Source organism: Schistocerca nitens, chromosome 8 (assembly GCF_023898315.1).
Source record: "Schistocerca nitens isolate TAMUIC-IGC-003100 chromosome 8, iqSchNite1.1, whole genome shotgun sequence".
NCBI lineage: Eukaryota > Metazoa > Arthropoda > Insecta > Orthoptera > Acrididae > Schistocerca > Schistocerca nitens.
Genome location: NC_064621.1, coordinates 238,070,762 through 238,085,022, shown reverse-complemented (window position 1 = coordinate 238,085,022; position 14,261 = coordinate 238,070,762). Strand labels below are relative to the sequence as shown.

The 14,261-nt window shown below is 38.3% G+C and overlaps 1 protein-coding gene across 4 annotated transcripts in view; it reads right to left on the bottom strand.

Moving 5' to 3' along the window:
* The window catches only part of LOC126199000 (multidrug resistance protein homolog 49-like), a 368,814-nt gene that overhangs the window by 148,719 nt on the left and 205,834 nt on the right, over nt 1-14,261 (bottom strand). For all 4 annotated transcript variants that reach the window (XM_049935679.1, XM_049935676.1, XM_049935680.1 and 1 more), the window contains exons 8-9: nt 3,863-3,987; nt 2,360-2,549 (exon numbers count right to left, since the gene is read on the bottom strand). In XM_049935679.1, the coding sequence (XP_049791636.1) occupies nt 2,360-2,549; nt 3,863-3,987 (315 nt within the window). The remainder of the gene's footprint in view (nt 1-2,359; nt 2,550-3,862; nt 3,988-14,261) is intronic.

The following is a 14,261-nucleotide window of genomic DNA, read 5'->3' as shown; positions in this document are numbered from 1 at the left end:
GTGAATCTGTCAGTAAAGCCTGCAAATATTTCGAACAACATCTATTCTGAAGATTTAGCTACTAGAAAATAAATTAAGAGACACCTTACAAGACATAACTGAGCACTGCAGTGTGAGGTTCAATAAAAATAAAAATGGAACATTACTCGAAGGAAAAATAAACATTATGAATTACAATGATAGACAGGAAAACAAACAAACATATCAAAGGACAGACTTGACTGAAAGACATAATTATGATTACAAAGAGAATGAAACTGAGATGGACAGGACAATTACCCACATACAGCAGATAGGCCAAGGCAGTTCTTTCCTAATTTCTGAGAACTGAGAATAAACTGAGATAGTGTCCTATTGAAGGTGGCTACACAAAACTGGAAACATGCAGGAGCAACATGGGTGCATGTTACAAAGCAAAATGCATAGAAAAGAACAGATGACATTTTTATTCAAGAGATAATGTCAAATGTCGAATGGCTGATGACAAAGATGATAATACCATTGTCAATTACAATGATGAGTGATAGCAGGATGCAGGGACTGAGAGAGAAGAAATGCCAGGATAAAAGTATAGGCACAGAAAATAGGAGGAAATGTGAAAATAAGATATGTGGTACTTCTTGTGTATGTTGTTTTGCTACCTCAGCAAATTGTGTGATTGTATATTATTGTAATAATGAGCAACTAGAGTTGCTTTTTTCATATTTTATTTACTGCTATCAGTTTCAACGAATGGCTCATTCTCAAGCACTATATTAGAAGATCTTATTTCTCCTTTTTTATTATTTGTTTATTTATTTTTTAAATGTACCACATGAGAATGAATAGTTACTTAAAACTGGAAGCAGAAAATAAATATAAAAGAGCAACTACTGTGGGTCATTATTGCAACAGATATACAGTTTGTCAGAAAAATGTCATTATTGATGATAGATTTCAGGGTAGGAAAAGACATTTATGAAGAGATGTCCTTTTGTGATGGGCAACAGCATTACTACTGCTTTACATTAAATTGTAAAATTGTATTCCATGGATCCCATGGAGAAGGGTCTTTGAAATGGGAAAAGAAGTCAAAGACATACATATTATTTAGGTTTAATAAAATATGATACCTTAACGCTATTGATTTTGAAATATTATGGTATTACAGTGCTGATGTTAAACTATAAAAGAACATGTAACATTAATAATAGAACTTCTTATGAAGAAAGAACTACCCATCAGAGAGTTTTCTAGTGTTATCTAAAGCTCTACCACATTATGTACAAGACATTTAAAGTGCTCTTGGGAGGTTGCTGAACACAAGTACATCCATGTATCTGACTCCTTCTTATGCTAAAGTTAAGCCCTTGAAGTCCTTGCAGAGGTTGCTTTTAGTCCCATTCATGCGTTTTATTATTTTTTGAAAGAAAGAAAATATTGGCAATGATAAGGGATCAACATCCCTTATCATTGCCAATATGAATATGTATATATTGAAGCATTTGTCAAAATACTAACTTTATTGAAGAGCTCTCAGGGGGACATTCTACAAAACAATGTATAATTCTTATAACATACTTCTGTGTGCTGAAAATACAATCCCTCTAAACTGAGTTTCTCTACAAATTATTCTGTAACTCATTTGATAATTTAAATATGCAGAATAAACTAGTTTCTCCAGTTGTAAGTCTCCTATAGCAGTAATCACGTGCACTCCAAATGAAAGTGAACTAAAGTGTTTTATTGTGACTAAAGTATACGGTTTTCTATTAAGGTTGTAATCAACCTGCAGTCCTGAAAACTGAACAGTTTCAACTTCTTGTATTTCATTATTTGGGCAGTTTATTTCTACTGTTTGCCAAATTTTATGGGAAGCGCTGATGCTGCGCCCCTCAAATTATTCCACTATATTTGACATGTTCTGTACCTGAATGTTTCCAGTATGACATTTTCAGAAGCATTTAGAATAGTGAAAGCATTGTTTGGTTAATCCCTGTGGTGCCTAATTTCCACAAGGCTCTCTTGGTGCCCAGAGACAATAGTGATCATGTATGTGTACGTTTTGCATGCACTAATGTGTATTTCTTCATCTAATGAAATACATAGTCAGGAAGCTGAAGAATAATAAAGAATTTACTTTTACATGGGCCTACATGCTGCTCTATGCCTCCTCTCTGTGCTGAGTAGTATTCTATTATAATTCATGTAGTTAAATTTTAATTATGTTGTTTATGACTGAGATATTTTTATTGCTGCGTTCCACATCCAATGCGCATTTACAGAAGTAATTAACATACAGGGTGCTGTACATCTGTCTTCTCCTCCCCCACCCACAGTCTACAAAAAAAGGAGGACATTAAAATAAAATTTGACTCACAATGATGAGAACAGCTGGAGTGTACTCATAGTCACCCATAACTCTTGAGTCAATTATGAGTGTGACTCCATACCAGAATGCCAGTGCATAACTGCAGTATGTAATGAACCACATTGTTGCTGCACCAATGCCAGTGAACATTCCTCTCTTGGTTCCCATTTTTTCAGCTAAAACCAGCTTGTCTTTATACCTGGAAGGAAAAAAGAGATTTTTGAACATATTTCATATTTCCCTTTTTCATAACTGCTTTGGAGTAAATAATTGAAATTCATTTACTGAAACATGTCAATGACTAGGTAGGAAAATTGTGAAAGAATTCTGCTGTTTTATTGTTAATTTATATAGACAAGTCTTGATGTAGTTTAGGTCTTTGTGTAACAATGAACAGTCTTTGCAGTCAATAAAAGAAATTTGTCACTTACAATAGCATTAGAATATGCTCTATAAAATAAAATTTCCAATATTTTTAAATACTATTTACAGTAATGGGGTGAAAATTAATGCCTCTGTTTTTAAGTGAAAATTTTTAAAACTTATTAAATAAAATGAATATTATTAACACTCTACACCTTTATTATTCATGTCTACCACTCGCAACCCTCTGCCACCATAGGGCTCCAAATTGTAGTGTTTAACTTGATGGTGTATAATGTAACTATGTTGGTGCTTGAAGAACAGTGTGCTGTAATTGAGTTTTGAATTTGAAGAGTTCATTCACACCGGGAGCTCTCTCTCCTTCAGCATAACAATGCCACACCACAAATAAGCACTGTGACATCTGCAACACTCCAATGTCTTGAATGCAATATAACTGATCATCCTTTATACAGTCCCGACTCGTCCCAGCCAATCTTCAGCTGTTTCCAGAAGTTAAAGAATACCTTCAAGTTCTTCACATTGACAGTGATGAAGTAGTGAAAGCAGAGGTGTGGTTAACAAAGTCAAACATTCTACAGTGATGCTATGAACAGTCTGGTCTTTCATTGGGAGAAATATGTTCGTGGCCAAAGTGACTATGTAGATATGGAGATCAAACATGCTAATAATGTTTGTTTTACTTAAAAAGTTTTAAGAGTTTTCACATAAAAAATTTGGAAGCATTACTTTTCAGGATGCCTCATATAAGCCAATTTAGTTCAGGTCAATTACGTTTCTCTAAATGAGACAGATTTGATTCTTCAATTTAAGAGTTGTACTGAAAATTAAAGTCTACTTTTATTTTAAGTATCCATGATGGTGCTATTAGTACAATATTGTACAAGAAATTAATATTAATCAGGAACATTTGTCAGTAGATCCAAAATGAAAGGAAGATTTTAAAAAAATGTATGAGTTTTTTTGTACATGTAGACATCTCAATAAAAAAAAGTGTAGAAAAGACTTTTAATCTTTCTTACTTTCTCAATAAAATGATAAACATCTTACACACACACTATTAGCTGCATGACAACTGTGATTTATTTTATGTAAAGATGATAAATCAGAAAAAAGATGGTGACTCACCTGTCTACTTCCTTTTGTTGACCAGCAAATGCAACAACTGTGCGAACAGCACTGAGTACTTCTTCCACCACGGCTCCAGCCCTACCATATGAATTCTGTTCTTGAGCTGCCAGTGAACTTTGAACCTGTTAAATATTTAAACAGAAAGTGTTAAGTGTGACTTGCATTTAAATAACCTAAAAGTGAAACAAAGGGAATTTTACAGAATGGTTAAGTGGGAAAGAGTAATGACATACAAGAAATGAAAATCAAAGGAATAAGTACAATAAAATTTAATGCGCAAGTAAGGAAACATTATGATAATAGTTTCAGCAGCAATCAACATTCCGTTTAACATGTAAATACAGAGCTGTAGGAGTCACTTAACAGTGTGAGCAACCTCACATGGGTGTGAGTGAACTCACACCACAAACAGCTGAATGCACCTAATAAGAAGCTAGTTGCTGAACTAATTCCAAGAAGCATTCACTGTAATCAGAGCACTCTTTGCATAATCCCTGTGATTTCCAATAGCTTTACTAGGCTTTCTAGGGCAAATGTTTATAAAAGAAAGTTTTTCCAAATACCTATAGATACAGCCACATAATCTTTATGATTAATTTGCTGTTTTGATTGTTCTTGGCAAAACTGTTGAATCTTAAACAAACACGGGATTAAAATCACCTTTTGGCTGCCTAAAAAAATCAAGAATATGTGCCCTGTGAGTCCCAGGCATACATAATATGTCAAATGAATGTGGCAGTAGCTAGATGCTCATCCCATGCGGTAAGTCTCCCCTCACCCATGTTTCTGGGAAACTTTCCCAAAACCTCCCCCTTTTCCTTGACCTCCCCAGTCCTTTTCCTTCACCCCCTCCCCTTCCTTTCTCTTCAACCATTCTGCCTCTTTTATGTTTGTGTTCTGCCACTGCTTGGTGAGTAGATTTTTTATCCATCCAATTAAATTACCTCATCAACAGAGTTAAAATATACAAGATAGCAATTCTGACAGTGCACACATCCCTTTTTGGCAAATGTTCTGAACTTCACTAGACAATTAGAGAGGATACTAATAAGATTTATTAGTAATAACTCAGAAATTACTGTATATGGAGATTTCAGTTCTGATAGATGTGATTGAAATGAAATGAAATGAAATGTCATGTGGCTAGACCTCCCGTCAGGTAGACTGGTCAATTGGTGCAAGTCTTTTTAGTTGACGCCACTTCAGTGACTTGCATGTCGATGGTGATGAGATGATGATGAAGACAACACAACACCCAGTCCCTGCGAGGAGAAAATCCCCAACCCAGCCAGGAATCGAACCCGGGCCCCTTTGCATGGCATTCTGCTGTGCTGACCACTCAGCTATTGAGGTGGACCCCAATAAATCTGATTGAGAGCACATAGGGTTACTGATGCCCAGATTTGGTTTCATCACCACAGTAACATCACCACCAATAATTGAAAGCCATAGTGTGACACTAACTGAGAGTTTATTTCTATATCTAACTGGCTTATATATGGGCCTATAATAAATAGTTTATCTGAGAAAGGATGCTCAAATGACAGCAATAAACCATCCTCACCAATTAGGTTTGTCTATAAAGCGAAGAGTACAATTTCAAAGAATTGTAAATGCTGATGCAGTAACACTATTTATGAAGAATTGTTAGGATAAAAATGGGAAGAAGATAATTAAGGTCACAAAATAAATGCAAAAATTAAATACAAACAGCAGATAAAAAGCGTATAAGGAAGAGCGGTGTCTTTTTGTAGCTCTTTTCTCATAATATACACAAATCACTGTAAAGTAAACTACAACAAATCCCAAAATGATCAATGTCTGTGGATCAGTATTACTCATAATTTTTTTGTTAGTATACTTTGTAGAAGTTACTTGCAGTGGCTGCTTCCACTTACTAAAATATTACTTGTCTCATTCCACTCACTGGAAGGCCCTCTTACATGCTGGAATTATGGAACACAATGCATTGATACTCTTACAAGCAAAAAATCCTAAACTTAGCTTTGATATGTAATCTCCTGGTTAACCATTTAATTGTCTAAAGATGTTGTACTACCTTGTACAAATTACTATAATATTTTATATCCTTCATCAAAGACTTTAATTGTGAACTAATGTGAAATAATTGTAGATGTAATGAGCAAATTGTATGTTTTTCATTTTGTGGTCTTCCTTAAATTAGCCTCAAGACATTTGTCCACCAAGCCATGGAAGGAGAACACACATATAAAAAAAAGGGGGTTTTAGGTATGCAAGCTTTCAGAGACAGTGGCTCCTTCTTCTGGCAGACGGGTTGAAGGGGAAGGAAGAGGGGTGAAGGAAAAGGACTGTAGAGGTTTAGGAAAAGTGGTCGTGTTCTGAAAAGTCACCCAGAACCCCAGATCAGGGGAGACTTACCAGACGGAATGAGAAGAAAAGACTAATGGTTGTGGACTGCACCAGATGAAATTTGAAAACCTGAGATCTTAAAAGTGGAAGACAGGGCAATATGTAAGACACAGATTACTGCTAAAATGCCATGCACAAGTTAATAAGAGTGAAAAGCTAAGTGAACTGTGTGTAATAGAGGTGGTAAGGAGACAGAGAAAAATAGACATGTCAGAAAATGAAAGATATAGAAAACTAAAATGGAGTGAAGAAATGAGTAGTTACTGTGAAGAAATGCTAAGATGGAAGAAATTAATGTAAATTAAAGCAAGGTGGGTAGCGAGAGCCAAGGCCATGTTGTAGCACTAGTTCCCACATGCGGAGTTCTGAGGAAATGGTGTCTGGGTGAAGAATCCAGATGGTGCATGTTGTGAAACAGGCACCGAGGTCATAACTGTTATGTTGTAGAGCATGCTCTGCAACAGGATATTGTGTGTTGCTGGTATACACCCTCTGACTATCTCCATTTATTCTAACTGATAATCTGATGGTAGTCATGCCGATGTGAAAGGCAAATGTGTTATTTCACAGGTGGCCCTCCCTTTGATAGTATATGTTTTGACAGTTACCGGGCTAATGTAGATGGTAGTAGGAGGGTGCATAGGCAAGTACCGCAGAGAGTGATTGGTTGATTTGGGGGGAAGGGACCAAACAGCAAGGTCCTCGATCTCATTGGATTAGGGAAGAATGGGGAAGGAAGCCGGTCATGCCATCTCGGCATCTGCCTGAAGCGATTTAGGGAAATCATGGAAAAACCTAAATCTGGATGGCCAGACTTGGGTTTGAACCATTGTCGTCATGAATGCAACTACAGTGTGTTAACCACTGTGCCACCTTGCTTGGTTATTGCAGAGAGGATGGTCGCAAGGGTAGGAGCCAATGGGTAGGGAGATGGGTTCAGAAGGAGTATAGAGTCTGACAAGGATATTGGGAGGGTGACAAAAAGTTATTATAGGTGTGGTAGATAAAATCTCTTGGACATGGTGGCTAAAATCTCAGATAGAATGGGCATCATTACAGGGCATAAGTTTAGGAAGTCATGGCCTTGTCAAAGTGGCTGATTGATATATTCCAGACCAGGATAATACTAAGTGATAAGTGGCCTGCTGTGAAGCTGGTTTTTGGAGGGATCAGCAGTACCAGGATTGGAAGTGATGGCCTCGGAAATCTGCTTTTGAACTAGGTTGGTGAGGTAATTACATCCAGTGAAGTCTTAAGTGAGAATGGTGGTGTATTGCTGTAAACAGTCTGCATTCGAACAAATATGTTTGCCTCAAATGCCAAGCCTGCATGAGAGGGAACATTTGACATGGAAATGATGGCAACTATCAAAATGTAAGTACTGTTGTTTGTTAGTAGGTTTAATGCAGACAGAAGTGTGTAGCTGACCTCTGGTGTGGATGAGATCAACGTCAAGGGAAGTGGCATGGGATTAGGAATAAGGCCTTGTGAAATTTGATTGGCAGAAAGTATTTAGGGATTCCAGGTATTTTAACAGGTCAGCCTTACCATGAGTCCATATGGTAAAGATGCCATCAATGCATGTAAATCAGACCAAGGGCTGAAGGCTTATGGATCCCACGAAAGCCCCCTCCAAGCAAGTTATGAAAAGGTTGGCATGGGAAGGACCCATCCTGGGTCTCATGGCCATACTGTTGATCTGTCTGTATATCTGCCCCGCAAAGGTGAAGCAGTTGTTGGTATGTATAAAGTTGATCGAGATGAGCAGGAGGTTTGGAATCAGGTGGGTGCCGACTGAGGAAATGTTCAGCAGCAGACAGGCCATGTATGTGGAGGATGTTTGTATGGAGGGATGTGGCATCAATTTTTCTTATATAGGGGGGAAGTCTCTGTACTATGGGTTGCAGCTGTTGATGTTGCTTTGAAGCCAGCAACTATAGGACAGCCACGATGACTGAGTTTGTGGATCTTAGGAAAAATGTAAAAGATGGGAGAGCATGGTTTGTGTGAGGTAAGAAGTTCTATGGATTAAGGTGTTAGTCCTTGTGAGGGGCCTAAGGTTTTAAGGAGACACTGCAGGTCAGTTTGAATCACAGAGATGGGATCTTGGTGGCAGGTGCTTATGCAGAGGTGTCAGACAGCTGATGTGGACCTTCACTAACATACTCCTGTCTCAAGTACCAGAGCTGTAGATTCTTTGTCTACTGGGAGGATAATGATGGAGTAATCAGCTTTTAGTGAATGTATGGCCTAGAGTTCTGCAGAGGAGAGGTTAGGATCATATTGTAGGTACCTGAGGAAGGGGTTGTGAAGCAATGTTGGGTGTGAGGAATTCTTGGAAGGCTTGTAAGTTATGATTTTGTGGTAGTGGTGGTGGATCAAGTTGGGATCATGTTCAGAACAGTTCAAGGCAAGGTTTAACATTAGATTTGCTGCTGGAAAGGATTCAGGACTGGGTTGCAAAGTGATACTTCCAGTTGACATTACATGTGTAGGAAAGTAGGTCCTTCACTAAAGCAGCCTGATTAAATGCAGGTTTAGGGCTGAAAGTGAAACCCTTGGATAATACAAATAATTCACAATGGGAGAGTGCTGTAGATGAGAGGTTTAGAGCACTGTACTGTTGTGATTGGTTCTTTGATTAATAGTTATTATTGGTCTGGGAGGCAGTGGTGAAGGTGGGGGTTGTTAAGGAGGTTGGCCAAGCTTGTTTTGTAGGAGAGGGTTGGTGGCTGTTTAGGGAGCTGCAGAGGGACAGTTTAGGAGAAAGAGGAATAGCTTTCTGAGGTGAAGTCTGGCATGTTCTTGCGGTTTGAAGTTGGTTTGGTGGATGACACCACCCATGGAAACATTAGGGGCAGATAACTGCACGATTTTGTAAGATGGAAGTTTGGTGGAATGGAAATTGGCAGATGAGGTATACAGGTCACAGATTAGCCAAGTAAGTGCAAGAGATTGTTGTATTCAAAACTGTAAAATAGCTTGGTGTAAAGTAGGATTACTTTCAGAAACAGGGACTTTCAGTGTTATGCCTTTGGGAGTAACTCCAAGGAACAAGCATGTTCCAATAAACAGAATGTGGAACTTTGGTTCTGATAGTGCAAAAGCAGGTTTTCGAAAAGAACAGATGTAATATGTGACAGTATTCATCATGGAAATAGGACTGTTTGCTGTGATAAAATTGGTGGAAGTGGCAAAAAAGAGAAGCAGAGGGTGGAAAAAGATAGAAAAATGGAGGAAAAGCAAAGAAAAAATTTGGAAAATTCAGAAAATTTCATACAAAAATTGAGAAAACAGATCATGATTAACAGAGAGAATTTCTTGCAGAAAAAGTGACCCATATGATAGAAAAAAATGATTGGAAAAGAAAAAAATCCATAGGGAAAGTCAAGAAATGAGACAAAATTTTAAAAACTGAGCATGCAGAAAGAGTAAGTTACAGAAGAAAATTTAAATTACTTTGCTTGGCAAATAAAATAATGTAAGAGACAGCAGTAAAACTTGATCAGTGTGATGTGGCAAAAAGCAAACACATAAATAGGTGAAAGAATTATGTATGAACATCGTAAGTGGAAGATGGAAAAGGAAACACTTGTCAAATTTGCAAATAAACCAGCGAAATATGATTGACAAAGGCCTGAAATGCAGTGCAGTGTAAACAAATTGTTACATGCAGATTCATAAATAACAATGGGCTCATCTACGTGCACAGAAATCAGTACTAGAAAATATTTAGGAGTAAAGTGTTGATTAGTCTGGGTGGTAGAGATAAACAAACGAATGGACTAGCACATAAGATAGAAAACAGAAAACAGTTTGAACAAGACGGAAGACAACAACGACTGACAAAAGGTTTACATATCTACATCTACATCCATACTCCGCAAGCCACATGACGGTGTGTGGCGGAGGGTACCTTGAGTACCTCTATCGGTTCTCCCTTCTATTCCAGTCTCGTATTGTTCGCAGAAAGAAGGATTGTCGGTATGCTTCTGTGTGGGCTCTAATCTCTCTGATTTTATCCTCGTGGTCTCTTCGCGAGATATACGTAGGAGGGAGCAATATACTGCTTGACTCTTCGGTGAAGGTATGTTCTCGAAACTTTAACAAAAGCCCGTACTGAGCTACTGAGCGTCTCTCCTGCGATTACTAAATGATCCTGTAATGAAGCGCGCTGCTCTCTGTTCGATCTTCTCTATCTCTTCTATCAACCATATCTGGTACAGATCCCACACTGCTGAGCAGCATTCAAGCAGTGGCCAAACGAGTGTACTGTAACCTACTTCCTTTGTTTTCAGATTGCATTTCCTTAGGATTCTTCCAATGAATCTCAGTCTGGCATCTACTTTACCGACGATCAACTTTATATGATCATTCCATTTTAAATCACTCCTAATGCATACTCCCAGATAATTTATGGAATTAACTGCTTCCAGTTGCTGACCTGCTATTTTGTAGCTAAATGATAAGGGATCTATCTTTCTATGTATTCGCAGCACATTACACTTTTCTACATTGAGATTGAGTTGTCATTCCCTGCACCATGCGTCAATTTGCTGCAGATCCTCCTGCATTTCAGAACATTTTTCCATTGTTACAACCTCTTGATACACCACAGCATCATCTGCAGAAAGCCTCAGTGAACTTCCGATGTCATCCACAAGGTCATTTATGTATATTGTGAATAGCAACAGTCCTATGACACTCCCCTGCGGCACACCTGAAATCACTCTTACTTCGGAAGACTTCTCTCCATTGAGAATGACATGCTGCGCTCTGTTATCTAGGAACTCTTCAATCCAATCACACAATTGGTCTGATAGTCCATATGCTCTTACTTTGTTCATTAAACGACTGTTGGGAACTGTATCGAACACCTTGCGGAAGTCAAGAAACACGGCATCCACCTGGGAACCCATGTCTATGGCCCTCTGAGTCTCGTGGACGAATAGCGCGAGCTGGGTTTCACACGACCATCTTTTTTGAAACCCATGCTGATTCCTTCAGAGTAGATTTCTAGTCTCCAGAAAAGTAATTATACTCGAACATAATACGTGTTCCAAAATTCTACAACTGATCGACGTTAGAGATATAGGTCTATAGTTCTGCACATCTGTTCGACATCCCTTCTTGAAAAAGGGGATGAACTGTGCCCTTTTCCAATCCTTTGGAACACTACACTCTTCTAGAGACCTACGGTACACCGCTGCAAGTAGGGGGCAAGTTCCTTTGGGTGCTCTGCGTAAAATCTAACTGGTATCCCATCAGGTCCAGTGGCCTTTCCTCTTTGGAGTGATTTTAATTGTTTCTCTATCCCTCTGTCGTCTATTTCGATATCTACCATTTTGTCATCTGTGCAACAATCTAGAGAAGGAACTACAGTGCAGTCTTCCTCTGTGAAACAGATTTGGAAAAAGACATTTAGTATTTCGGCCTTTAGTCTGTCATCTTCTTTTTCAGTACCATTTTGGTCACAGATTGTCTGGGCATTTTGTTTTGATCCACCTACTGCTTTGACATAAGACCAAAATTTCTTAGGATTTTCTGCCAAGTCAGTACATAGAACTTTACTTTCGAATTCATTGAACACCTCTCGCATAGCCCTCCTCACACTACATTTCGCTTCGCGTAATTTTTGTTTGTCTGCAAGGCTTTGGCTATGTTTATGTTTGCTGGGAAGTTCCCTTTGCTTCTGCAGCAGTTTTCTCACTTGGTTGTTGTACCACAGTGGCTCTTTTCCATCTCTTATGATCTTGCTTGGCACATACTCATCTAACGCATATTGTACGATGTTTTTGAACTTTGTCCACTGATCCTAAACACTATCTGTACTTGAGACAAAACTTTTGTGTTGAGCCGTCAGGTACTCTGAAATCTGGTTTTTGTCACTTTTACTAAACAGAAAAATCTTCCTACCTTTTTTAATATTTCTATTTACGGCTGAAATCATCGATGCAGTAACCGCTGCTTTATGATCTCTGATTCCCTGTTCTGCGTTAACTGTTTCAAATAGTTCAGGGCTGTCTGTCACCAGAATATGTTATCGCCATGAGTCAGTTCTCTGTTTACCTGCTCAAGGTAGTTTTCAGATAAAGCACTTTAAAAAATTTCACTGGATTCTTTGTCCCTGCCACCCATTATGAACGTTTGAGTCTCCCAGTCTATATCCGGCAAATTAAAATCTCCACCCAGAACTATAACATGGTGGGGAAATCTACTCGAAATATTTTCCAAATTATCCGTCAGGTGTTCAGCAACAACAGCTGCTGAGCCAGGGGCCTATAGAGACATCCATTTACCATGTCGAGCCTGCTTTAACAGTGACCTTCACCCAAATTATTTCACAAAATACACATAAGAAGAAACGATGACCAAACGGGCTAATATAACAACAAAAACAATCAATTTTTTTACAATATAATGCAATTGGATTGATAAAAAAAATCTACTCACCAAGCAGCAGCAGGAGAACATATATATAAAAAAAGGGATTTTATGCATGACAGCTTTCAGAGGACACCACTTGTCACTCATTATTACCCTGGTCTTGAATGTATTAATCAGCTACTTCAACAAGCTACTTCCTAATAAAAGACCTGAAATAAGGCCCATTCTGTCTGAGATTTTACCTAGAATAGCTTTTTGCCACCCTTCCAATATCCTTGTTGACCCCATGCTCCTTCTGCACCCATCACCCTACCCTATGGCTCCTACCCTTGCAATCGACCCCACTGCAAGACTTGCCCTATGCACCCTCCTACCACCATCTATAACAGCCTTGTAACCAGAAAAAGATATACTATCAAAAGGAGAGCCACCTGTGAAATGACACATGTCATATACCAGCTGTTACATAAATACTGTTCGCCTGTTTACACAGGCATGGCTACCACCACGTTATCAATTTGGATGAATGGACATAACAGAGGATGTATACTGGCAACATACAATACCCTGTTGCAGAGCATGCTCTACAACATAACAGTTGTGACCTTGGTGCCTGTTTCACCACATGTGCCATCCGGCTTCTTCCCCCAGTCACCAGTTACTCGGAACTCCGCTGGTGGGAACTAGTGCTACAATATGTCCTTGGTTCTCGCCATCCACCTGGTCGTAATTTACATTAATTTCTTCCATCTCAGCATTTCTTCACAGTAACAACTCCTTTCTTCACTCCCTCTTAGTTTTCTACATCTTTCATTTACTGACCAGTCTATTTTTTTGCCATCCCCTTCTCAACTCTATTACACACAATGCACTTGGTTTTTACTCTTCTTAACCTGTGCATGATGTTTCAGCAGTAATCTCTATCTTGCATATTGCCCCATCTTCCACCTTTAACCTCTCAGGTTTTCAAATCTTGTCTGGTGTAGACTCCTAAAATAAGTCTTTCCTTTTCATCCTATTCAGTAAGTCTCCCCTGGGTGTCTTTTCAAAACTCCACCCCTTTTCCTAAACCTCTCCGGTCCTTTTCCTTCACCCCTCTTCCTTCCCCTTCAACCCTTCTGTCAGAAGAAGAGGGCACTCACTCTGAAAGCTTGCATATGTAACCCTCCCCCCCCCCCTTTTTTTATATATATGTGTGTTTTCCTGCTGTCACTTGGTGAGTAAATTTTTTATCTATGCAATTGCAGTATGTTGTCAAAGATTGATTATTTTCATTGTTAAAATATATGGTGTAACATTTTGTAAATCTGTAATAACTTACAGTCATTATTTCACTGAAAAATTATGTATTTTATATTTTATGAAGGAAAATGGTTTATAATTTGCTAATACAAACAAAAAGCTTTGTGTTGCGCTAACAGTTTTTGTGGGGGAGAACAGGGTTATCAAATTATTTGTGCAATCAGAATTAAGTACTCTTAAGGAACAGACTGATTTATTGAAAAGTTAGGTTTCTATTTGAATATTTAGGGAAAAATATTATTTGTTTGGATATTTTAGATTAAATTGAAATTCTTTGGTATAATTTTCAACATGAAAAGTCAACTCCAATATTTTG